Genomic DNA, 27718 nt, shown 5'->3' on the forward strand with positions numbered 1-27718 from the left:
AATCAGTGTTCATGCTCCTCACCTTAACGTGCCCCTCTGCACTGCCAGTTCTAGCAATATGGCAAGTGCCAAGTGCTGGTCTTGTAACGGAATGTTCCCTGGGCCTTTGGTACTGGGAGCTCCATGCACATCTCTATTTAAAAATCAAACAATATCCATTAGCTAAGAAATAACTGGAAACAATAGATATTTGCTTAACAAAAGCATCTACAAAACACCGAGAACCACTAAACTTAAAGAATATAAAATTGGCAATGAAAGCATGTAACAAAAGCTGACACGTTCCACAAAAGGTTATTTTTAAAGTGGCAACTAAGCTTTAAAACTGCCCAAAGCTTCACTATCTGTTCCTTAGCTCTCTTAAATATGGTAAGAACATGAAAAACACATTTTTCACATGTATAATTTAAATATTCTTTATGATATTCACCATAAGGATGCAGTTCCAGTATTCAAAAGATAATTTAACAATCATAAAAGGGTAAGCTCAAGAGTTATTAAACAACAGGGAAAAGTAAGGGAGTGCTCCAAGTCCAGAGTGAGTATCTTTATTTTGTCCCCCTATGCACAGTCTGTATTATATTGCTGTAGTGGAAAGGCTCAGTAAAGCATACACATACATTGCATTACTAAAAACTCTTCATATGGGTACAGCTTACAACAGTGATATAGTATTTTTAGGGTAAGTCTATACAGGGTGATTCAGAATACTCAAGTTTAGGTTCTTCTTAAATAGTTAAAGGAATTAAACCATGCTTGAGGAGCGTCATTTCAACAATTTATGTACCATTTGTTTGCTTGATGTAACATTATGGAAAACAACTGTTTTTCTTTTCTAAACTATTTCTGCTCAGGCCGTCAGTTGGTAGGAGATTTAAGTTTGCCATGTAACAGATACTTCAGCAATACCCTAAAGAAGAAACTTACCCAGTCACAACAGACCTTAGGAATTTAGTAGCTCTTTCCACAACTTCCAGCCATACAGAAGATACAGTCCCTTCATCAAAAAGGGATGCCTCTGGCAGAGCTCGTAGCGCATCAAGTGACTCCTGTAACAGCTCACTGCACAGGTCTGCATCTTCACCTAAGGATCACAGTAACACTAGTTACACCCACACCTTCACAGAAGGCATACAGATGTTCTTTACAACACTGTGGATTTTTATTTTTTTAATCTCACTGTTACGAGTTACTTAATATGTACATGAGTTCTCAATATTCATACAAACATTTTGACTGCAAGACTTCTGAAGAACAATCTGCTTCACAAAAAAAATGCATTTGGAAAGGCAGCAAGTCTTAAAACAGCTTGCCCTGCTATGCATCTGCTGAGGCAACTGGGAAAAGAACTAGCCCGGATGAAGAGCCAAATAACTGCAATCTAAACAAATAGCACAGACTGAGACAAATATTTAGGTAAGTCTGTGAGACAACAAACCTACCATGGTGTCCACTAGGCAGAGAACTCACTTCAAAAAGACTGTGGCCTGCCCAGAGACACGGCTGCTCAGGCCTCAAGCTGCAGGGAATGCCTGAGCCTGCTGCTGCCGGGAGAGGACAGCAGGGAGACTGCCAGTTCTCAGGTGCAAGGTGAGCTGTCCATGGTGACAGAAATCAAGGAGCAGGTGGAAAGACTAAGGAGAGACTAAGGAGCATGTGAGCTGGAGACTGCTTGGTGGAGTAACTCTTTGGCATACCAGAGAGAACGGCACCGGGGGATGCCCCCCCAAAGGGTGGTGGAGCCCCTGCCCTGTCGCTCTTGGGCAGAGGGAGGGGACCAAAAAGAAGATGAGGGTTGGAAGCGAGTCCCAGTTCAGTGTCACAGGCAACCCCCCTACCTACCCACCTCACTTCCCCAAGGGGCCCCTCCAGAATAGGTTTGAGGCCCTCAATCTTGAACAAGAGGTAGGAGAGGGTGTGGTGGAAGGCCCAGCTACAAGGTTACACACAGGAGGAGTGACACCATGCCTCAAGACTGACTCCAATCAGAAAGAAAGATGGGTAATTGTAGTAGGCAATTCCTTTCTGAGAGAAGCAGAGGGCTCAGTATGCAGAGTTGAACCTCATCATAGGAAAGTCTGCAGTCTACCTGAATCCCCAGATCACAGATATCACCAGAACACTCCCCAAACTGGTGTGCTCGACAGACTACTACCCGCTACTGATCCTCCACACAGGTGGGGAGGAAGCTGCATCCCGTAGCCTGAGAGGAATGAAGAAAGACTACTGTGCTGCAGTAGTATAGTGATACATCTTTTCTGAAAAATAAATCTAACTTCTCTGAAACCTGGCATTAAGACGCGTTCTCTTTGTGAAATCCCAGTTTGTATAGCTAAGCACAAAAGTAGCCCAGCACAATACAGCAGCTGGACTGGCTTGAATAGCAATGACTGGCTCCGATGGCTTTGATCGACAACAACAGTTGGACATAATACCACATAAAAGTAAGATACAATTATGGTAGTCAAATATTTATAAGTATTTGCATCGAGCTATATCTTTAATACATGCACGTGCTTTTATGAAAAAATTGTCTTCAGAAATCAAAAATATACACAGTATGCTACAGAATAGACCTACCTGACCTCCATGCTCTACGAAGGAACGCAAATGCAAATGAAAGTGCTGCTCGGGATCCAACTCGTGCAAGTCCTTCTACACCTTTCCCTACAGGTCTTGGGCTAAAAAAAATCATATTCGCATTGTCTCTATACAGTTTATGTAACAATTACATTATAAAAAATATTAGTAATATATGTATTTTACAGTTTTCCACTTTATTTATATGCATGCAGATACAATTACATTTTTTTTTTTTTAATATAAATAGTTGTAAGTTCCTCTTGAGAATGACGGTGGTCAACACCAAAACGACAACCAAAATGCAACTTCAGCTGTTCTGAAACCCAGCTAACCCTATGTGTGACAACAAAAAGCTTAACAGAGAAAAAATAAACCAGACTGGCATAATTGCCATAGGAAAGGCTCCTAAATTACTTAGAGTGAAGTTATGACTGCATACTAAAAATACACAAGTGTATAATGTTTCACGTACTCATTTTTATCTGGGCTGTTCATACTTCTAGTGTATTTGGACTGCATTACCTAGAATTTTAAATTTTGTATAAATCTTCTATTCAATTACTGATAACAAATTTCATCCATTTTGTCATTGCCTATCTTTTCACTCAAGTGTCAGTATTACAAATCTCTTTGCAGCTTCTGTATTGGTTTGTGTACACAAGAGAGAGAACTTGAATTTTTGTTGGCATTCACTGGACTCCCAAACATTTTTATTACCTTTGTTTTTTATGCAAACCATCACAAACCTGGTTTTAATCTCACATCACAATGAAAGCGAACTTTCAAGACTTTTTCAAGCAAGGGAAAATTTAATCTGGCTTTTCTTTTTAAGCACTCTGATAATTTAAACATACCAGTGTTCTTTTTTAATCAGAACTGAAAAAAATTATTCTTCAAAGAACAGATTATTCAGAGAAAGACATCCCCATCAGAACAATCCCACAGATGGTAACTCATCCACGATATTTGCTTACTGTCTCTTTAATTTTTGAAGCTAGAGCTAATCTAAAATAAAATTTTCCCTGGTTAAATTGCTTGTTCTGTCCAACAGCAACTAGTTAACTATTGACAAGCTTCTTTAATGCCTCAATTAATACTTTTTTTCTATTCTTAGGTCAATAAACTACCTAGATATAGAAAGTAACAAGATAATTTCTTATTCAGATAGTTCTCCTGAAACATTTTCAGATGAAATGTCTGATTTATCGCTCAAAGAATAACATCTACTGAAGTGTATTATAATAAAAGACAGCCAGTATGAACAGTCAGCATAAGTAAGCATCAGCCAAGGATAAAAAACTGTGTGGTAGATAGCACCACCTAAAACCATCTTAAATAAGAAGACTGTCTTTACTGGTAATGCTTCATGAGGAGAAAGAAATCCCATTAAGCTGTCACGCAGAGGTTGATAACCCTTCTATGATGTTGCTAATATATTAACTTATCCATACAACTTGTCATTACCTTTTCTTATCCACCGTAGGCAGAGGAATACTATTGCTTTTCCACTTAACTTTGACGTTCTCCTGAAGAACTGTTCTGTTCAATGCAATGAAGTATCGTTCCAGGATAACGAGCCTCTGCTTTAGCCTCATAGCTGAAAGAGCTGTTGTAGCAGTTTGCGTGGCCAGAGTTTGCTGTTCCTTCACTAGTACATGAAGGCACTCTTTCAATTCGTTCACATCTAAGAATCAGAGAAAGATATAATTTTAGTGGCGTTCAACTTTCTTACATACATTACCAGGAAAAGTCAAGAACAATTAACAACTATGAGCTGACTAGAAGCCTGAATCTCAAAACCTAGTGAAATTCACTGTTTCCGTATTTAATGTGCACATTTCTAATTAGCAGTATGTATTACACAATTACAAGTCATATTTAACAGGTGTTTACACAAAGACTATGGTTATCATTAAAGTTAGTTTGGTGTGAATACATCTTAACCTTCATATTTCGTGTCTGAGATTAAAATGCCATAGAAAATATTTATGCAAGTGTTCAAAACAAGTTATACAGCAAATTCTTATCAACAGCAGACCTCAGAGCCAGACTTCTCCTAAGTACAAGCAACAACCTTGCAAGTACCTAGGAAAACATGCTTTCATTTTGCACTGATACACATTATCTTAAGTTTCTCAGAAGTTATAAAGCTACTCTCAGAAGCTCCAGGGTCACTGCCAAGAGCTGGTTAGCTTCTGAAACAAGCTGTCAGAAATTTAAGACACCCACAAGTAAAAACCAGCAAATAAAAGATGTGACCTACGTACCGACACCACCAGAGAATTCTTTGCTAACCAGAAAAAAACATTCAATAGCCTGAAGTCCAAATTATCTAATGACACATGACAAAGACAGTCTCAAAACACTTGAAAACAGGAATTTTGGAGTAATGTTTTCTATTTGGTTGGGGTTGGTTGGGGGGGTGCTTTCCTCCCCCACCCCACCTTTTTTTTTTTTTTTTTTTTTTAAACATTCTCTGTAGCTTTAATTCTTCGGATAGACAGCAACAAAGTTTTTGGTTTTGTTTTTTTGTCTTGGAAGGGTTTCTTTCCTCTCCCTTTATTAGCAGTCTGATCACTGGGCCACCCCACTCTGCTTTTCTCTTCACTACAGCCCTCGTCCCGAAGCCAACCACCAGCATTTGCTGCCTGGCTGCCACACAGAAGTGACTTTGTTTCAACTGATGCCTGACTAAGGGCTATGAAAAAAAAAAAAAAACCTACCTGCAAATATGTACCCGTGTTTGTGAAAAGATGGCAACAGCCTTCGAGAAAAAAAAATAAATGGAATAGCAGCCTCCAAGCTATAGAAATTCAGACACTCTTATGGTAGCATCTGGAGTTGAAAATTGTATCTAATGAGGCAGGAGACTTTTTATTCTTTTGTAAGTGTAACTCTCTAAAGTATTTCAAAGTTTTGTTTCCTCTGTAATAAATCTCTGTGTGGCCAGCAGAGAATTCAAGCAGCCTTCTCTGCCACCATATCACATTGCCCAGTCACACACAGCTTGTTGTCACCCATCACCCCAGCCTGCTTTCAACACTGCTACTCACATTTCACTATTTCATGTGTTAGATTCCTTTCCCTGAGGCAATTTGCATTTTTCCCGCTTATGACGAACAACTGACTTTTTTAGTGAGTAAGAACAGTAAGTGTTCCTTACAGCCTAGACCTTAAGAAATCAGACAGAAATAATAGCAGCTATTATACACATCCATGCTTTGGCTCAACAACAGGAAATGTGACCAAAAAAGCCACAATATCCTTAATTTTTGCCCCATAAAATTCCCTACAAAGACATCTGTAACATAGCTGTCAGTCATAGCTGAACAGAGCCACGCCAGATCACTCTGTAAACTAAACATAAATAAAACAAATGCCTGATAAAGGCATGTTTGGTTTGGCTTTGGATAGGACAAGAGGGAATGATTTGCACCAGGGAAGGTTCAGGTTGGGAATCTGGAGATATTTCTTCTCAGAAAGAGCAGTCAGGCATTGGAAGAGGTGCTGGGGTCACCATCCCTGGGGGTGTTTAAGGAAAGGTTGAACCTGGTGCTTTGGGACATGGTTTGGTGGGTGACATTGGTGGTAGGGGGATGGTTGGACCAGATGGTCTTGGAGGGCTTTTCCAACCTTACTGATTCTAATTCTATGTTTATGTCCTTTAACATGATGTAAGTTTACTAGGAAGTTTTCATGGGTGACTGGATGAGTCCCCAGCCCGAAGCTCCAGCATACCTCCAAATGAATACCATAATTTCAAAGGAAAAAAATCAGTTGAAAAGTGTTAGCATTACTCAGCTTCAAAGTACTGTAACAGAATATGGTCACTATTGACACACCTATTTGTCAACCAATTTCACTCTGCAGGTTCATTCCCCATATTACACACTCATGTATCCACAGGAAAAGTAAATAAACAGTTGATGGAAAAAAAATGGCACTTTCATTAGCGTCTGTGTTTGGGGAAAATGATAGAGTGTATGTTTGGTGATAGAGATACTAAGCACTAGGTGCCAGACTCCACTGAGTCTATAAACTAACAGAGAGCTACAGTTTTCATAATCCCCTCCTGGATGACAAGTTATCTGCAGGTGAACAGCCCCTCAGATTCTTTCTGAGAGTTAAGGAACGACATGTTTTCTGGTGACAGAGCCCTTCCTTTCAAAGTAATACACTTAATAAACATGTGACACAGGGAAAGAATCAGGATGGGCAGAGGCTACCTACATTAGACGTAATTCGTTATGAGGAAGTTTCCCTAAAAGACTACAACTGAATACTTTCAGAGCCAGCTCCAATCAGGCACGTTACTGCTGTTATGAAAATCCCATCCACTCTGATGCAATAGGAGACACCATACAAACTCTGAATGAAAAAAAAAAAATCCTACAAAAGCACATACAATGTATGCAAGTCAAGCAGTAGCAGTTTTCAAGCTGACCATTGTGTGCACACAATACCATGTCTGTACAGGAAAAAAAAAAAAAAAAAAAAAGCATTATGTTTCATCTGCAGCACCTACAAAATTAAGTCCTAGCACAATACATACTGGGGACTACCTGAAAGACACTCAACATGATAGTCAATGATCTGATGTGACAACTGGCTCATCTGACAAAAAATAACATTACTGTAGCTTTTAAGTACCTCAAAGGTTCAATTCTGTTTAATACAGAAGATCTACATAATACTTCAAGATGATTGGAGTTGAGTCCTATTAAATATACAAAGTTTCACAAAACGAGAACTTCATGATAGTACTTTTTAAAGCAAGGGATATTTCATTTCAAAAGCAAGTTATTTTTCTTTCCTGTCTAAGTCAACAAACACGTATGAACCATTAATGTAAGTTTTCTGACTTGAGTTGTGGTAAAATTCTTTTCCTTTACTCCTCTCACTTTGCTTTCACAATCTGAAATGGCGACAATTTTAGGAGGCTTTCTCCCAAAATTAAGTAATTCCTTTCTTAAAATACTTTATATGTACTTGATTATTTCAATAATCCAGAAGAAACTTCATACGCAAAGTGTAGGTAAAGGCTGGAACAGCTATTCCAGACAATGTTAGCTATGGTAATCCTACAACTCAGACGTGCCTCAAAACTGAACCAAGGACTGCATTGTTTTGTTAGAAGTAACACTGTTGGGGGAAAAGGGTGTCTGGGTGTCTTTGGATTTATGTTGTGTGTTTTTTTTAAGTGAGCTGTTATCTACACACTTCCCATATTTAAATCTTCTCTTCTTCCATAAGTAAATTAGCCTTGATGAAAATTTAGTTCCTCTTCAGAAAGTTTTCAATACATTGGGGAACTGACCAAGTGAAATCGGTCAAGCCCGAGCAACATATATTACCCAGTGTCTAAACAGACTACTGAGAGAATAGGTTATTAATAGTGACGATTCGAGTTTCATCTGAGAAGGTTACAGCGAACTCTTGAAACAAAACTGTTTATGCCACCACACCAGTCCTTGATAACAGATGTCCCTTGCAACATTCTGCTTTGTCAGCTATTTTCTGAAGGCTGGAGACAAATTATTTACCTAATCCACACCTACAATGTAAGAGTTGATGTCATAACACACAAGTTTAAATTCTCTAGCTATCATTCACAGAATGCTTTTTAAGTGAGAACTACAGTCAGATATGTTCCTGGCTGCAGCGGAGGCAGGTAAGGGTTTTACCATCTTCTATTAAAATTTATCACATCCCTGCCTCCCCACGGCAGCTAACATAACTACATGTCTTCACTTCTTAATTCATCCTGCCAGAAATTCCCTGCATTAGAAGGAAAAATACCAGTAGTGTTTAACCTAGATCGTTTGGCAGAACAGGGTTAAGCAGTGATGCGTTCCCTAGTTCCGTCAGCAACTCTGAGGGGGCAAAACAAGCAGCTGAAGGCAGTAACTTCTTAAATCACCTCAGCCACCGCCAATACACTGATCCGACACAAGTCTAAGGCAGGTAGCCTGTTAAGGGCACATTTGCTCCCTTATCAACTTTTAAAAAAGTAACATACTAAATGGTTTCTTAACATTTGTGTCAGTAGCTCTCGTAGAGAACTCTGCAGGCTTCTAAGTGGCAAATAAAGATCATGAAAAATGCCCTTCCAACGAGACACGAGCTTTAGCAAAAGGCAAATACAGATGAGACGGTCTAAAGAGAGTTCAGACCTGAAAATTCAAAACATGTTTCAAACAATTTGGCAAGAATGTACTACTATAAAGAGCACACATTTCCTGTCAGCAGCAGGGCTAATGTGCTCTAATTTCCTACAGCTTTTTATGTTTTGTCTTGTCTCTTTCCCCTCCTACTACACAGTACTTCCACTGGACTAAGAGCAGCCAGAGGATGCGGTCAGCCCAGCTTAACATGCATCTGCTAGGCCAGCAAGCCAATGCCACAGAATGCACAGTGGATTCAAAAGCTAGAGGGAAAAACAAAAACACCATCACATCCACCTGATTTTCTTCAGAGACATGGCTAAATATACTCCTGTAATTGTTTTATGTAATTGTTTAAAAACAATTGTTTAATTGTTTTTAAGAACACAGGAGGTTCTCTGAGCCCCAGGAGCACTTCTGTGCTGTGCGGGTGAGGAGCCCTGGCACAGGCTGCCCAGAGAGGCTGTGGGTTCTCCTCCTTGGGGATCTCCAAAAGCCGCCTGGAGATGGGCCTGGGCAGCCTGCGCTGGGTGGCCCTGCTGGGGCAGGGCTGGGGCCTGGTGGCCTCCAGAGGGCCCTGACAGCCTCAGCCCCTCTGGGGTGCTGTGAAAAAAACAAATTCCTAATGGGTGGTTAGCTTTTTGCTTCCTTCTCTTCGCTCCCCCTGTCCAAAGGACACCCATCAGCACGCCTAACCCTATTCATATTTAGTGAGGCGTTTAGTGAGGTGTTGAAAGATTCAACATTCAAAATCAAAAAGATGCTTGGAGCCAGACAATAACTTTCAAGTTCAGGGTGTGGGGGGATTTAAAAACTGTTTGAAGTGGTAAGAAAATGGAAAAAAAAAAAAAAAAAAACAGGGAGGCAGAAGTTCTGTGAGATGTAAAACAGGAGGGTAGGCCTTGGGCAAATGTCATCCTCTCACTGAACCATTCTCTTTATCAGCTTTTCTAAAGCTGAAATTAAAAGCATTCAATCAAGAATTTTATTTTTTTAAATCGAAGTGGAAATGTGTCACTAACTTTTAATCTGTTGTTTTAAAAAAAGATTTTTCAATGCCACCAATGCTTTTGTTACTTCTGTACACAATACAAACCTGACTCACGTAATAGCTCCTACAGAACAAAGCTTCAGCGTGTCTCTCCCTTTCTTACAGGAGACGAAGATTCAACTGCTGTTGCCAGTGACATGTTTCTCGTGTGTATCTCACTGAATTCACAAGGGTGGTTTTCACTTCCCCTCCCTTAGGCATTGCCTCTGAACCACTTCTCAGTGCACTTAGCTATACTAACATTACCAAGGAAACAAGAGGCAGCATTATCTATAAACAGCTCCTCTTTGAGGAGCCCCCAGAAGTGCTGTGCCATGACAGTGATTTACCAGCATAGTGGTTTAATTCATTGCTAAAACGGACTGCTAAATCAGGTCCGACTACCCAAGAAAAAGGATGAAATTAATAAAACAAGATTTTTAAGAAAAATCAGAAGGACTAGCTAATGAATGCACAGTCTTGTGGGGACAGGACGAAGGGAAGATAAGCACTTATATAAGCGAGGCTCGAATCTGGCATCAAGTAAGAGCTGAATATGAAATGAACACGGAAGCCAGAGAGAAGAAAAACAACTTAAGTCAAATAATAAACTACCCATGTTTTTATTACTATTTTACGCATTTTTTTTATTTCTTTTTACAGAACTTAGCATAGTAAGGCCACTCAAAAAAAAAAAAAAAAAAACACCACAAGTATGACATCTTCACCCTGTTTTGGCAGTGATCTCAGCATAAATTAGAACTGAGGAAAGCATTTTGCTTCACTGAACTTGTGCCCGGATCACAAAACAGAGTGGAAGACAAAAAGCACTGCTTCTCAACACATTTTATGAAGAGCTTTTTTTGTGCTTTCTCCAAATCCCTCAGTTCTCATGGGGGAGGGATGTCACAAGGCCCAGCGACCTGGATTAGCCTGCTGAAGTTCAATAGCATGATCTTCCAGACTTCTTGGCAAAGTAAGACTGTATTACAGCACTTCTAAAACATAGATAATCCACTATCTAATGCCTAGGTACAACTTCCATAACATAAGACTTTCATAATATAAATCATTAAATTCAGTAAATATAGCTCGGAGTATTAACCCAAAACACAGACCTTACTCGTGAAGGAACATAAAACAAGTGAAAACATGGTAAGTTTTTCATTCTTACTGGATCAGTAGGAATATCTTTAAAAAACAATTCTCATTTTCAAAAGCTCCTTCATGCTTTTGACAAATACCGAAGGATCAATTTTATTTTTTCGGAAGGATGACAGAAGACAAGCTTAAAATAGTTTTGCTTGTTTTATGAGACAGATGCAAAGCACCAAGACTGAATTAATTCTCAGTATTTTTTTTTTCCAAAATGAATTACCAAGCCACAAAAACTAGCATGGTGCAAAAAGCAGCTGTTAATTCTATTTCTTACAAATAGAAAACAAAAAGCTACCTACAATCATGAGTGAAAGCCACCTGTTACATTTATATAAATAAAATACAAGTATGTTTATAATATTGTTTCAGGATTTATCTGTCCCAGACAGTTAAATCAGATCAAGGTGATGTGATCTTCTAGCACAAAAGGTAACTGGAACCAAGGAATACAAATTTAGTACATTAAATCTTCATAGATATTTACCCTAGAAATAATATGTTCAACAATAATGAGCCATACCATATATAAGCACTGAAAGTTAATGCAAGAAGTTAACTTTTTTTCCTGAAATCTCCATACACACAAACACCTTTTCTAAACAGGTTTTAATATTTTTTTTTTTTAATTTTAAATAAATAATTGGAGAGTAAATTTAAAGGCCAGCTCTTATCCCAAACACCCTGGTCAGTTGAGAGAAATTTGGTAGGATAGTTAGTATTTAGATTACCATTTTTTACAATAGGTTTATTTTCTTCTTCAGCAAGAAGCATTAAATACAAATATAAAACAAAAATAACATGACCTTTAACTTGCGTCTCTTCAACACAGTCTCTCTCCTTTAACACTCCCTCCCCCTTCCACTGTAATGGCAATTCTTTTCATTCCTCCTACACTGCAAAATTCTGTCCTACTTCTAGAGTGACATCAAGCCCATCTGCCCTTCTGTCCTTAAGAAAGGGGAAAAAGCTGGCTGGCACAGAGCAGAGGACAGCAGACTGGCAGCTGACCTATGGCTCAACAGAAGCAAGTTACAGGGCTTCCCTAGCGAAGACAGCTACGCAGATCCAGATTCTAGCACTGAAGAGACAATGCTTCTTGCCAGGGATCCTCAAGTGATTCGGGGTGAGGGGACAGGTGCACAACAGATGTCTCTGAAGTTTGTACATTCCAGTATCTGAATCAGGTAGTATCAGGCACCAGAAGTACAAAACAAACCACTGAAGTAAAGCTTCTTTTGTAATATTGCTTTCAAAGTTGGATCATTTCAGACCATGTGTTGCTGCTCTGCAGCAATAAGGAGCTACAAACTTCAACTGGGTTCAGTATCAAGATCAGTATTTTATAGAGCCACAGTTGAAGATGTGAACACAGACTGTTTTCCCACTGACGTCACAGGTGATGTTACTGTCAGTAAAGGTCAGGACAGTTAATTGAACAAACCCTTTCAACATTCCTCCCATAATTCACTCAAACTCCTTCATACCAGACCACTAATCCAAAAAGAAAAATCACCCGTTAAACCTTTATTGCCTGCAGAAAATTCAGGCTTCAGAAACTAAGCATTTTGTGTGTGTCTGTAACTGAACAGAAATCTAAAGGCATCTTAACATTTCGCTGCATAACTGCATTTGTTCCAAGCCAATTTATCATTCCTTCAAGTAGAACGAAAGGTGCAAATTGACTCTCCAAGTCGTGAGCGTAATTAAACCCAAAAGTAGTTATGGCGAACGTTTATCTTGAATCACAGTTAACCACTTACCAAACTTATTCCACTAACCTAACAGATGCACCTGTCAACAACTACATTTGATCCAATTACTTCCTGATGCTACAAAAGCAGTGATCAATATAGAACAAAGTAATGCTTCGGTGAGAATCATCAAAACAGCCACAATACCTGGTTGTTTGCCCCACACCCAACTCTCAACAATCGATTTGGCCCTGTAAGTGGGCGGCGGAGCCTCTTCTTCATCTTTCTTTTCTTTGTCATTTTGCTCTTCTTTCTTTGATGCAGTTTGGCATTCAGTGCTATCATCTAAAGGAGAAAAAAAAAAAAAAAAAGAGAGAGACCAGTTAAGCTACTTCCTCCTTTAATTCAGATCTAGATTAGAAAGGTAAAGCTCATAGCCCAAATTTTTACAGCCATATTGTTTATCATTAATAGAACAAAGAAGGGAAAATACAGTGGTGTGCACCATGTTAACTGCCACAGGTGCTAGGTCTCATGTTACATTTCATAAGACAGTGACTTCAAAATGCTGAAGTCACTGCCACAACCTCCTAGGTAATCCGACTAAAAGCCACACTAACACAAAGTCAGCATTGCAATAAATGCACTTTAAGTCAGACTTTGTTCTCAGCTACCTCCACTTGTTTCATTTACTTGCTTTCATATTCCAACATGTAAAATACAGCAATTGGCTTACTTTCAAAATCAAGGAGAGCTATACATTGACATTTACACTAATTTTATGCAGTGTATCAACATTTCTAACATATCTAGCATCTTAGTAATTACCAGCAAGCAATAATACCACCACTTTCTACCCAAGCAATAAAAAAGCATTTGCAATCCTTTTAAGATTACTTTCATGAAGACAGAAAACAGACATTAGTCACTTATCTCTGTAATCAAAGACTGCATGAAAGCCCCAATTTGCTAAACACAGAGGAACCAGACAGCTGGAAGTCTCTCTCCTTACTCATATGGATTTCCATATCCTTACCTCCAGCCAGTTCAACATGCAAGACTGCCTTGCAGTTGCCTGCGAGGCCCTGAATTGCATTTCCCACTACAACCCTCATTTCTAAAAATATCCCCCCCCCAGATTTCTCAATACTAGCATTTGCAACCTATCGATGAAGAGATTAAACCCAGACATTTTTACCAGGCTCTTAAAAATTACTGGTCCTCAGCTCCTATCTGCCAAGCCAGGCTACAGACTCCTTCCCAGAAACCCTGACCACAACCACAACTTTGTCTTTCCTCCCGTCTCACCCCCCATCACCGAATACAAACATTTGCACCAGCACATTCCAGGAGATGATAGTAAGCAAGAAGTTTACAGCTGTAGCCAGATACAACGCAGCTGATTGCACCTATCCCACTTGGGTATCAAAGGCTCGCATTACTTCAGAGCACGCAAAGCACTGCAATTTCCAAAAACATTCAACCATTTCCTCCATCTGGCTTGAAGAAAAAAATGAATGTCTGATCTGGTTGTAACTGGATCTGTGATTGACTATTTGCTAAACACTTCCTTGGCTGCAGACAATAGCACCTCCCAAAATAAGCTTTTTTCAGCTGCCTTAATCATACAAGTTTTAAATTAAAGCCAACATTTCATAACCCGCAACATGCAGCAGCACTCAGGAGGTGGCACCTGAAGACAAGGCAAAGAGGGAAAAAACAGACAATTGCACAGTTAGTGCTACAGAAAAGATTGTGGGCTAAGGAAAGGATAGCACAGCTCACCTGAGCACAGTAAAAGCAGCCTGGATACTCCACTTTCAAGTGGAGACTATACCAAGTGCGACCATCTCTCCCAAATACCAAGGAGCATCCACCAGTCCAGCAGTCATCAGCATAATAAAACGTGTCCAAAAGATGACTGAATTCAGCTGGTTTTACTCCAAGGCAGAAGTAGCATTCAAAGGCACAAATCCCATCATGGAGTTAAAGCAAGCACCCTGTTTAGCCAGAGCAGCTCAGACTATTCCCACAGTAACACCATGCTCTCGCTGTTCCCCCACTCACCCACACACCTAAAGACACGCTCCACAGGAGCTGCTGGGATTTCAGGCAGTGGGCAGAAGGGTGCTGTGCCAAGGCACTATGTTTTGCAGAGAGCTGCGAGAGAGCTTGTTATGCTTTTTAACAGATCCTTGGCAAAGGATGACAACAAAGGGCTACAAACTTAGTCCCTCGCTGCAAGGAGACGAGGTCCCAGCCCAGGCTGGAACTTCAGCACTGTGTCGTACACAAATAACCTTGACATTAAACATAGACAAATCCACTAGGAGGAGTTTCTTTACTTTCCTATATGAGCAGAAAAGGAAGGTAGGGGGAAAAGGAGGGAGCTCAGCTAAAAGAAAAAAAAAAAAAAAACAGAAAACCACATTAAAATCCCATGACAAATTGTTTCTCAAAGACTTCTCTATGCTTACACAAAACCACTTTCTCTGTAGGGACAATGCTGGTATCAGTCTAAATTAAAAGCAGCACCACGGTCTTCATATTCATGGCAGCTCAGTTATGCTTAAAGAAAGGGATTGTGGAAAGGGAACCCCAAAGAAAATGGGGGCTGGAAGGAAGAAAACTTGAGAAAAGCCTGCACAGACCAAAATAACAAACAATAAGGCAGTTTTCAAAAGAACACACAAAAAAAAAAAAGTGGCAGTGTGGCAGCCTATTTTAACATCATTTTTCTCAAATTTAAGTGTGAACACTGAGGAATGTAGCAGGGGAAAACACCTATGTTACAGTTCCCCAAATCAACTTTCTCTTAACTGGATTTTGGTTTATAATCATAAGCCTCCAGGATGAGGTAGGTATGCTCAGAGAGTGAAAACCGAGCAACTGAAGTAATCATCCACAGCTAGAAGTTAGCTCCCAAAGCATAAAGAGGGGAGAGAAAGGAAACAGCTAAAAGTGGGCCTTATTTTCTTCACTGACCATGAAATGTAATTGCCTCAAGCACCTACTACAGAAAGATCTTGTGCTGCTCCCGGTTCCAACAACTGATCAGGTCAGGAATTCCTCAGCAGAAGAAAAAAGCCTGCAACCATTTCCCAGCAGATGTTGCCACAAATACCTTGCCGCTCACAAGTTACACAGTGTGCTTTAAGGGCAGGCTGCGTTTCACAATTACTCTAAAATAGTATTTGGTAATCTGAGATCGAGGAAATATTTCAATACCAGAAACAAATAACAAGTTCTCTCCGCCAAAGAGCCGGCCAGGAGATAACAGCATTAACATATGAAGCCCTAAACATCCAAGCCATCTCTTCCAGTTTCTTTTCCCATAACCACCAACCCTTCAGAGGATCAGCAACTTGAGATCTGCAGCATCTGCAAGCAACATGTTTGTGAAAACTTCCCCCAGACCTGATCACTGACACTGGACACACACATTTTCAAGTCCAGCTTCTTCCTGACTTCTGCAAAGGAAAAGATGAGGGGATGGATAACAATGACTATACCTTGCTACATGGGATGAGGAAGATTCACTGAAAAGCCCAAATGCTAAGTGTTTTACATGATATAGACTACGTAAATATACATACATGTTGATTGCTATTTGTGAAGGAAGGATGCGTGCCTAACCATATATAAATCATATTTACACAGCCTCCAAGGTGTAGAAGTCCAGATGACAGAAAATTCCAATCACCTAGCCCTAACCAGAAATAAAGTTTGTCTTCTGGGGTATACTACTTTTTAAATGATTTTTTAAAAAATCTGTTGAACATGCAATAAAGCATTTTGTAGTTATGAAGTCAAACTGTCCAACAGGATGACTTCGGATTTCCTCCTGTCCTGCAAAGAGTATGGTAATCCACAGCTGAGTACTGAATGACTAGAACACTGAGTAGAGCCAATGTAAATAGCTTGCAGGACACAGCAAAGAGCAAGAAAAAGAGAGGCACTTTTCCCATGTAAGAAAGAACTTTTTTAAATGTGAAAGGAGTCTCAAAGCAGGAGCCAGCCTGCATGCCTGCTCACTGCTACAGTTTCATATACATGTTGTCTGAAGGGTAGCCACCATAACCACTTCCCACATACTGTTATTCTCATTACAAAGGTTTGGGCTGTGCCAGCCTCTCTGCAACCACTTGGGCATTTGGACTTGATCATCTGTTTGCAGACATAATGCTGAGTGAGGTGCATGCATTCAACAGCACCAGACTGACAGACAAAGGTCCAACTTCCAGATAAGGAGCACAACAGAAGAGAAGAGGCAACAAGAGGAGAGGAAACCCACTGTGCTTACCAGTGACAGGACAGAGGCGTGAAGTTGATTATTTTATAGTTTTACCCTATTTAATGTAGCTAATTGAAACAGAAATTCCATTTACACACAAGTTTGTGGAAACAAAAAAAGGACTTGTGTCATCAACTGACATCTTCAAAATGTACAGTAATGGCTTCCTAACTTAAAAGCTTAATAGGAAAAAATATTTTTAATACTTTTTAATATTTCCAGACATTAAACTGATCCAATTTTCCTGATGGCAGCCCGACTACCTTTTAAGTACATGCCATACCGCGAGCACACCTGAATTTGAACATCACTACTGTCACAGCTGTGCCCTTCGGTGATACTTGGAAACAAGCAAACTCATTTCCCTGGATGCATTAATCACACATGTTTTTCTGAAAGTGTCATGAAGAAAAAACAAAGGGGTTATTCCTAACCAAATGTTTCTGCTAACAGGAAAACAAATGCAGTATTTGTACTTTCTAGAGAAGAGAAGGAATCCTTTTCACTATCAATAACGTGGTTTTCCAATCTACTGCCTCTGCTGATCACCCGCTGCAAGAATGAAGCACCTCTGCCCAGCAGCCCAGCCAGCATTAGCAGAGAACGATACAGCACTAGTGAAGTAAAAGGATTAGAACATATGAGTATAAATCAAAACTTCTTACAACAGACTAAATAAAAAGGACTACAGCAACCTCTCATCTCCAAATTAGTCGATAGAGCAGCATAATCCGAATATTGATATTTGAATATATTGATTTTCATATAAAAACACTAGGATTTATCTAAGTCTGGTTACTGGCATGCACTTTTCCCTTTCCTCTTGAAATAGATTTGTACAACATTTATGTAAAAAATGAACTACTAACTAAACAGACTGAAGTATTCCACATTTTCATTTCATTAAATTCAATTTGAGCTGCAAAAGGACCACCAGTTTTTCTGGTTTCATGACTCACTACTGCCTAACCAAATCAAACATACAATCTGATCAACGCTGACCAGAAATAGCCTTGATTAACTTTTCCTTTTCGAAGTTCAAGTCTAGTAAACAAAACAGTTACATCTTACAAACCCTGCAGTCCAGCACGGTGGCATTTAAGGCGGCTAACTACACTGAAAGAGAATTCATACACTGATCTGAATATAGCCTTCTCAGGCTCTTAACTCTTAAGATTTCTAAACTGTTGTAGCTTCCAAAAAAAAAAAAAATATAGGTGTTTTAGAAGTACGTAGAAAAGAACGGACATGACCTCCACTCTACTGGACCTACACTTCACACCTCCAAAGGAACAAAAAGGCAGACTACTTGTGCTATTCATAGTAACTGAACACTCACATTTTTAAGAAAGTTTTTGCTGCTTTCCACAAACCCCCTTATTGATAAAGGGGAAGCTAAATGGCACACCAAATCCAGGTATTTCAGAAAGATGAAAATCATTGAATATCCAATGACAGATATTAATAATTCTCTATTCCTTTCGTAAAATATTGAGCAAGTCTCTAATCAAAGAATGTGATTATTAATCTGAATAGATACTTTACTCTGTCATTTGATTTGCAGTGTTTGACCTGCCCTAAAGGAAACTAGAAGACAAAAAAAAAAAAAAAAAGCACTACATGTGCAGCTGGATTGCGGACAGTTTTCAGCTGACCTTTTAGTCACTTCATGAAGACTATAAACAAAATTAGAAATAGCACTATCACCTTTACCCCTTCCTCAGCCCACTTCCTTTAGACAAAGGCCTCAGGTGTAAACACACCAAGGAGAGTGAACAGAAGGACACCGCCAAGCCTCGCTCATCATAACACGAGTGGTTATGATGTTTAATTTAAAAAGAGACTGGAACAGATTTAAGCCCTCATTTGAAGACTCAGACATTACCTTCCTGCACACTTTAAAAGAGATCAGTTTCAAATGCATTTAACTCAAAATATGAACACTGGCAGACTGTGTAGACACGTGACAAGAAACCAAAGCCAGTATGAACCAGTATGAACTCCAAATTCCACTTTCACCACAAAAAAAGGAAAAAAAAAACATACCTTTTCTTGGAGGTAGTTCACTACTTTGTGTTAACTCTGTTCCAGGATATACAATCTCCCCATCTTTTACCATTTCATTCCATAAGCCACAGAGTCCATCTCGTGTAAAAGCAAGCTGTTAAAAAAAAGAAAAAAAACAATGTTATATGCAGTTACATACAGTTGTATTTTTCCCCTCAAGCCAACACGGAAGAAATTTTTAAAAACACCATATGTCACCTCACTGGTAAATTCATTGTGTGTTTGACAGAGACTTAAATGATCTTCAGGATCTCTGATTCTCTAGCTGTGCTATTTTCAGATTAAGAACTATCTGATCTGACTGTGTGGACTTAAATACAGCAAGATCAATTTGCTTTTGGTGAATAACTCCCATAAAAAGCATGATTTGGTCACCTCAGAAATACCCGATTTCAAGATGACATCATGCACTAATTTGGGTAAATCCCTTTTCCCCTTTTTCACAGGGGAAGTCACTACAGTCCCCTCTCCAAACCAGAGACTGAAGAGCGTGGAACTCAGTCAGGGTACATGACACGAAGGTCACCAATTCATGAAACTACCTTGAATCTCCTTTGAAGAAACCTACTGACCAAGACAACCTCTCTTCTGCTGCCGGTGATCTATACTCTATAGGACATCGCAAAACAGGAGTCTACATCTTGAGCAAACTCCTTAATAACCAGGCTATAATTTGCAACCACGTAGCAGAAGGGAGAAGGGGAGTAAATGGAACTGGCAAACAGAATTCCTTCAGCATGCCAGAGCCGTGCAGCGGAGACATCCAAGAAAAATGCTGAAAGCTTATTTAGAAGCACTCTTGGGTTATGTAACTAACATTCAAGTCCAAAGTGTTTTAAGTGAGAAGGAATAACACAAAGAAGTTACACAACTGCTGTTAATATTTGCCTTTATCCACAGAAGTCTGCCTGTACTTTCTTTTGATCAGTTTCCTAAGGATATTTTATTGAAGATCACAGTTTTTAAGAGCCACAACCAACTGCAGGGAGGTCATTTGCTGACCCAGCTAATCTAAGCAACATGAAAAATTAAAGACAGGTTGCACATTATGACACCACTGCAGCATACTAAATCACCACATTAGCTTTTTGACTTCATATTGCATAAGCCAGAAATTCACTCCAACAAGTATTAATGATTTCCTTTTCTTTTACTCAAAGTACGGGCTGACAAATTGTATGTATTTGTCACTTGCTATTTCCTTTCCTCAGGGAGGTAATAGAGAGAAGAATCACACAGTCTGACCTAGACCTCACTCCACTCATCTGCAATTTACCAATTATGCAGCACCAGAATTACTTTGTGAACTTATTTTAAAGAAAGTGACATTCCTTTTTCTTTGGGGCTAGAGGGAATAGGGGTCTCTTGCAGAGATTGGGTTTTCCTAAAAACTTTACGCTTGGGTTAAATTAAAAAAAAAAAAAAAAAAAAAAAAACAGAATAGATTGAACTAAAGCCACACTTCAACAAAGTAAAAAACAAACAAAAAACCCTCTTCCACCACTGACTGAATTTCTTGCATTGTTCTAGGTCTATAAATATTTCAACAAAGGCACAGGCGCTCATTTTCTCCTTCATCAGACATGGGCATATTCTTTACTGGGACACCTAAAGAATTTATTTTTCCCAGTTGTCAATGATAGGTTTTCTTTTTCACTGTTTTTGGCTCCTATTGCATAGGAGATGTTTAATTATTTTAGGATGTTCACCTGCTCAATGCTAATCTATGGCAAAACACAAGCTTGAGAAATAGGGAAGAAGGCAACCCTTGGGATGATTTGCAGAAATAACTTTTGCAAAAAAAATTTTCACAAAATAAAGGCTTCTGCCTACTAAATTGTCATCTTTTCCATTTTATGTTCTCAAATCACCCTGCTATGGAAAATAGTTCTCACTGCCCTTAACCTTACACACTGAGAAACCTACGGCCTTTGAACTCATGATTCTTCATAATGCAACATTATATTAATGAGGAAAACTTCCTACTTTTGTAAGCACTGCTATAACAGAACGAAAAGGATTTTTTCCATTTTAACCTCTAACCTTTTTACATGGCACAAAGCTCGCTCAAGTCCTTCAAGCAGCTCAAAACTGAAAGAGTAAACAAAATTTCTTCTGCCTGGGGTTTGGCGTTCAAATTCTTATCAGTCATTTTCTTGTTATGTTGCACAAAGATAAAGCAGCCACTGAGATTATAGGTCAGAGAGCGCTCCTCCTCCTCCTCCAAATATGTCATGTGGAAGCTTACACTATAAGCAGCCTCCAAAAAAACAAACTTGCTTTCATTCATGCTGTCGTTAACATTTTGCTAGTGGGATATGCACTGGGGGAGAGGGGGGAAGGGACGAGTTTGAACGTAAAGGAATATCGGGCTTTTCTTGCAGCAATAACCAAAGCAACCGCCTGAAAGGACATTGAAGAAGCAGTACATACAACCAGTTCACGTGTCGTAACTGTAGGCAACTCAATTCCAACTGTAACAGGGTCACTATTAATCTACTCGATGTAGAGCAAACACATTAAACAGTGCCACTGTGACAGCCAGAAGTGGAAGCGAAGGTGAATTTTAAAGGGATGAATTGTTCAAGTAGTTTTATTGACATAATCCAAAAATTCCAGAACCGTAACAGAAGCTTCCCAACTCCCTTCACATTTCAGCTACCCCACAGAAAGTGGGAGGAGTGACCAATATGCCAGAGCATCATGCTGCCATCCAGAGGGACCTTGACGGGCTGAAAGGAGCCTTATGAAGTTCAACAAGAAGTGCCAAGCGCTGCACCTGGGGAAGAACAACCCCATACACCAACATATGCTGAGGGCCACCCAGCTGGGAAACAGATTGGCAGGAAGGGCCCTGAGGGTCCTGTTGGACACAAAATTCAACACGAGCCAGCAATGTGCCCCTGCCACACAGAAAGCTGGTGGTGTCCTGCACTGCATCAGGCGAAGCACTGACAGTGGTTGAGGGAAGTGATCTTTCCCCCACTGCTCAGCACCGGTGAGGCCACATCTGGAGCACTGGGCCCAGTTCTGGCCCCAGTACAAGAGGGACATGAACTGGAGAGGGTCCAGTGAAGGACCATGAAAACAATTAAGGGACTGGAGTAGCTCATATATGAGGAAAGGCTGCGCACTGGGGCTGTTCATCCTGAAGTGGAGGCAGCTCAGGGGGACCTCATCAATGTCAACAAACACTTGAAGGGAGAGCGCAGCGACAACACAGCCGGGTTCTCTTCAGTGGTGCCCAGTGCCAGGAGCAGAGGCCCTGGGCACAACCAGGCCCCCAGGAGGCTCCCCCTGAGCCCCAGGAGCACTTCTGTGCTGTGCGGGTGAGGAGCCCTGGCACAGGCTGCCCAGAGAGGCTGTGGGGTCTCCTCCTTGGGGCCCTCCAAAGCCGCCTGGAGATGGGCCTGGGCAGCCTGCGCTGGGTGGCCCTGCTGGGGCAGGGCTGGGGCCTGGTGGCCTCCAGAGGGCCCCCACAGCCTCAGCCCCTCTGTTTTTCTGCGAAACTAGCAGCTGAAGATAACAGTAAGTCAACTTCATAGCATAAAAGTCAAATTTCTGCTTTGATTACGCAATCCTGCCTTCTTTCTTTCTAGTGTTTTAAGACTTGTCAGGAAATCTGATGCATTCCCGGCTTGTCAATCAGTAGGTTTTCTCACCTCATTCCCTAACTAGCACACTGCACATGTAAGCACAAAATGACAGAATAATAGTATCAGGAAAGCCAGTATGTTTTAATACGAATGAATTATTAACCAGCAGAATTTAGAACTTTCAATGTATTGTGGGACCTCTGCATGCCATGCAGTTACTTAAATATGCAAATTACTATTAAAAAAGAGGGTGCTGTTCACAATGACTTCTCACAAATATTCTGCAGGAGTATGTTACATCTTACTGTCTCTTCACTGTTTCTGACATACTGGGATGGCAAGTACAAGAGTACAAGTCTAACACCCACCCACTATTTATTTGATTTACGCGATCATCTTTCCCTCTAATAATTTAGTAACTTCATTTGTGAATGTTTAAAGGGATTAATTTGACAAACTCACTAAATTAACAAAGAATAAGTTTTCACTGAATGTTTCCAACTGTTGACAGTTGCAGAGATGTAAGCTCTGTAAATTTACCACAAGGACCCCAAGTCCCTGCTTGCCCCACCACCCAGACACTTGCTTCCCAAGTCTGAGACAACAGCAATGCCATAACTCCAGCCCCACTAACCAGTACCCTACAGCCCTGGCACTTGTTCTTAACCTCCCTACTCATTTCATCGTATCAAGTGGCATTCCCCATGCCCCAGATCTCCCTCATCTTTCCCATAATAGCTCCTAACTTCCTTTCAGATACAACCACACATCTTCATCTCCTTTACACCTCACCTTCACAAACACAACCTACTTCCACCATTTATTACACGTTCTCATCTCTAGACCACATCTTCTTGATCTCTGCACTTCTAAGGCACGCACCTCACCAAATTTATACTTCCCACATAGACCTAAATCTCAGTCCTGATCACTTACCCAAATCAAAAAAGCAAGGGCCCAAACAGACTTCAAAGCAAACTTTTACTGTACTGTAAACTGAGCAGCCCCTACTCTAATCTTTTGCTAATCTTATCTCTACAGTTAAACTGTAATTTACTCTGTCTAGTACAAGACTTAATTCAGTCAAAGGGATCTCTAGTTTGGTTGCTAGCATATGTTATTCCTATTCTCCAATGGGGCTGGCAGTGAAATTCTGCCCCCATACATATCCCTTTCCTGCCATCACCTCTACAGAACAAGGCATTAGCATTTCTACAAAATGAAACATTGCAACCACAACTGGATAAGCTTCTGGGAATCCTCAAAACACCACTACAAGGTTTGTTTTCAGTAAGTTACTTTAAAAACCATCAGAAGCTGTGATTCGGTTCTAAAGACAACTATTTAAAATCAGACAATGCTTATTCCATGTGCTCTAGCAGATCGCATTCTTGATGTGGTTTCATAAACTGTCCTGTAACAAGCACAGAAGCCTCTGTAAAACTTAAACAGAGTTCAAGAAAAATGATGCAAGTGAAAGAAAACAACATAAAAACAGGCCATAAGGTCTGATTCAGGTAGGATTCCTGATTATACAGCTACGTTGGAAATAGAAGATAATCACAAAACGTCATTATGGATTTAAAATATAAGCTACTTAATAATCTTCACCTCAGAATTGTCAGCAGTTGGGGTGGGGGGGCAATGTGGACAGAAATCTGTTCTTCCACTCAGTTACTTCTGCATTAGCTATAGGTTGCATTTTAAAAGGTACGTTAAAATACATTTTTATTTAGAAATAGGTGAAAAATATTTTTTCAACACATGAACAGAAGAATATCACAGGAGAAACAGTAAGTGCTTTCCTAAGCCTTTCCACTCTTTTCACTGTTTTAAATCCCTTCAATTTATGTTTCATTTTTTGTCTTCAATATTCTGTCCTAGCCTCCTTCCTTCCCTGTTAAAGCATGCCACAAACCCCAGCTGCTAATCACACCCATACAAAGCACAGAGGAGCATCATTAGGTCTAACATATTGCTCTAAAGTTCTGGTGACAAAGACCATGAAGTTCAGCAGTCCTGTGTCACTTCAACAGATTTGGGGTCAAACTAGAAACGTCCCCCTGTTGACCAGGCTTCCATTTGTTGCAAAATTTTACTAACATTTAAAGTTCAAAAGCAAAGAAAAACTAAGTCTTACCCTCAAACTTCAAAGGGAAGTTCTCTAACTTCCTCTATTTGAGGAACAGCAGCTCTAAGCCCAAATACCTGCACAAACATTGATCTTAATTTCTCCAGCCTATCACTCCATGTAAAGTCCAGTCCTCACCTCTTCTCTGGACCCTTCCTTTTTATTCTGGAGGGAGAATTACCTCATTTCTTAGATATATTAAGAATTCTCCATTACAAATTTCACCACATTTAAAAAGGTAGGAGTTCTCATTTGCAGTTTTACATTTCATTTTTGATCAGCATACTGAAACTAAGGAGAAAATGACTGGGAAATCAACAAAACAAAGAAAACATCTTCCACTAACTTCTTAACAGTCAAGACATCCTTTACTTACATCAGCAAAGATACTGACCTAGGTGCTAGAACAGCTGGCCTTCCACAAAAATACAGAGGCCAAATTTAACTTTGGGGGAAGGTGAAAAGATTTCAGACAAATGCAACTCTAATAGGCGGCTGCTTCAATTTAAAAGGATCTCTCAAATCCCTGTGGCAAAAGAAGACAGAAATAGCCTACCAACCATAAATTGAATGAAAACTGATGAAAATCCATGCTAGTCTTTTTCGTAGACAGCCCTTGCACCTTTCACTATTGCTTAAAGTTTCGTTGTGGGGTTTTTTTCCCCATGCTACAGGAATATGAAAGCTTTTCTCCCTTATCCCCTGCTATTAAGCACAACAGTCCTCCGCAGGATCCAGAATGGGCAGTCCAATAAGCACCAGACACACGCATGCATCTCATTAGCTGACTGATTCTGTTTTTTTCATGATTCAGCCATCACTAATTAAACTTCTCTGCACCAGGTTCTAAACAACTGGTGCAGTACCTTCACTTCAATGGAACTATTTAAAGCTCATATTGACTTGGCAAACTGCTTATCTAGGTTTAAGTAAACAACTTTAATCTTCCCTAGCATTTGTAGTTTGTTATGTTTTCCTTTTAAGAGGGATGCCTTCGTTAGAATAGCCATTAGAACACAATCTCCCATTACAGATTTCGTTACACAAGTGATGGTTTCTACTAGTAATAGACATGCATGGGTATATGCTTTAATATGCATTAAAACAAAACCAAAAATATAAAATGTATAAAATCAAATGAGTGGTAATCCAACCTTTCAAGCAACTCCAAGTTCAGAAGGAATTCACAAATTAACAACAATCATTAACAACACAAATAAAACACAATTTACAAGATGAGTGTTTAGACTTTTCTAAACTTTTTTAGACTTTTCTAGCAGCTGTTAAACATACAATAATGGGTCAATTAATTACAAAGTTTGTAAAAAAAAAAGATCTGACATAGTTGTGGGCTGCACCTAAGTCTACAGCATTTTGGCTTCCTATAATAATTTCTCTGAAGCTTATTTAATTAATATTAACAGAAGCAAAAATTCTGTCATCAAGACATATAGTGTCCACCAACTTTTCACACCACGTCAATTGCTCCTGGAGGCTAAAGGCTCGCTGTTACTACAAAGGGCTCAGATACTTTCTTAAGAACAGTAACAATATGCTACACCATGCTGGCTTTGTCTGTTAACACCAACACCCCAAAACTCAGTAAGTATACTTAAATTTGGCCTGAATGCCAGCTGAAACAGTGGCTCTCACAGGTGATTAAACACAATCCATGCTAAGAAAAGAATGACACATGGATTTTATTCCATTAATACCACTACGTTACAGACTGCTATTAATGCACATAACATTAGAGTATCATTTATTACATTATTACCACAACATTGTCTTGAGCTAAAGTCAAAAAAGAATCCAATGATCATCAGAGACATTTCAGTGCCTCTAATCCACAGTGACTGCCACAGCCATCAAGTCTAAATAAAGAGCCTCTGGCAACAGAGGCAAGAAAAACGGAGGAGTCAGACTTTGGAGACTGCTCATCAACCAGAAGAAATACTTCCCTTCCACTTCCAGCTATAACCCTCAAATTAGGCAACAGCAAAGAATGTTATTCAAGAACAACAACAACAAAGTTACTTTTAGAGACTGGTTAATCTCTGTATGTCTCCTAAGGTGAAGAACTCCCCAGTACAACTTTCCTTCTCCAAGGAATCCCACCAACATGCTCTTTGACTACTGTAAAGCAAGAAATTATGAATCTAGGTGCAAAGTGAAGAGTTTCAGAGTCAATTCTAATCAGTAACATGTAGTCAGCTCGATTCGTTCACTTAAATCAGTGTGCCTTTGTTCAAATCTCTCCTAGGTATTATTCTCATCATTTCTATTTCTGTCAATAATCTCGTGAACACTGACAAGGCCCTTCTACAGTAAGCAGGTAAAAAAAAAAATACATACAAGGCAGGAAATCTGCATGCTTGGTACAAAAAGAACAAAGTGATACAGGATTTATGTCTACAAAGAGATTTCACAAGTAGCTAGGTCATGCTGGTCAATCAGGCAATACAAAAATTCCCCAGAGCCTAAAACCCCTTTACTTGACAGAAGACATCTGCCATTTAATACAATAAAAAGAGCAAATCAAGAACCACATGCCTTTTTTTTTTTTTTAATTAATAAAAAGTAACCAACAGATACATCTACACAGAGTTCTGTGACGAGGACCTGCCTAATGCCAAAAATTGCTAACCTAGTAAGAAAACTGTATGATACCTGGGAGGTCTGCCTACGCTTCACATTCCAGAGAAGCGACGTTTGTGTCCAGCAGATCACAAACGATTACTGTTCTCTTATTTCATTAATCTCATTATTTTGGCTAGAGCATGATTAGAAGAAAACAAAGGGAGAACCCTGGCAATTACAGTCTAACTTATTACTCATAAACAACTCTCATAGAACTTATTCATAGAGATTTGTTACAAATTAAGATTTTTATTATTTAGTGGAATTATTATAACCCATTAGCTATAAAACTGTCCCATAAAAGACAAGTGTTTCACTGCATTTTATGCACTCAGTTGAAAATAATCCTTAAGGTACGGATGGC

At 39.7% G+C, this 27718-nt stretch overlaps 1 protein-coding gene across 4 annotated transcripts in view; it reads right to left on the reverse strand.

Annotated features, from left to right (window-relative positions):
* Window positions 1-27718, reverse strand: part of HERC2 (HECT and RLD domain containing E3 ubiquitin protein ligase 2) — a 109587-nt gene that overhangs the window by 79633 nt on the left and 2236 nt on the right. For 3 of the 4 annotated variants that reach the window (XM_084528682.1, XM_084528679.1, XM_084528680.1), the window contains exons 3-8: window positions 18967-19081; window positions 12834-12971; window positions 4048-4267; window positions 2581-2681; window positions 928-1084; window positions 23-133 (exon numbers count right to left, since the gene is read on the reverse strand). In XM_084528682.1, coding sequence (XP_084384808.1) covers window positions 23-133; window positions 928-1084; window positions 2581-2681; window positions 4048-4267; window positions 12834-12971; window positions 18967-19081 — 842 coding nt within the window. The remainder of the gene's footprint in view (window positions 1-22; window positions 134-927; window positions 1085-2580; window positions 2682-4047; window positions 4268-12833; window positions 12972-18966; window positions 19082-27718) is intronic. The other variant, XM_084528681.1, reaches the window with a different exon arrangement.

Source organism: Aythya ferina, assembly GCF_964211825.1.
Source record: "Aythya ferina genome assembly, chromosome: 1".
In the NCBI taxonomy this organism is placed as follows: Eukaryota; Metazoa; Chordata; class Aves; order Anseriformes; family Anatidae; genus Aythya; species Aythya ferina.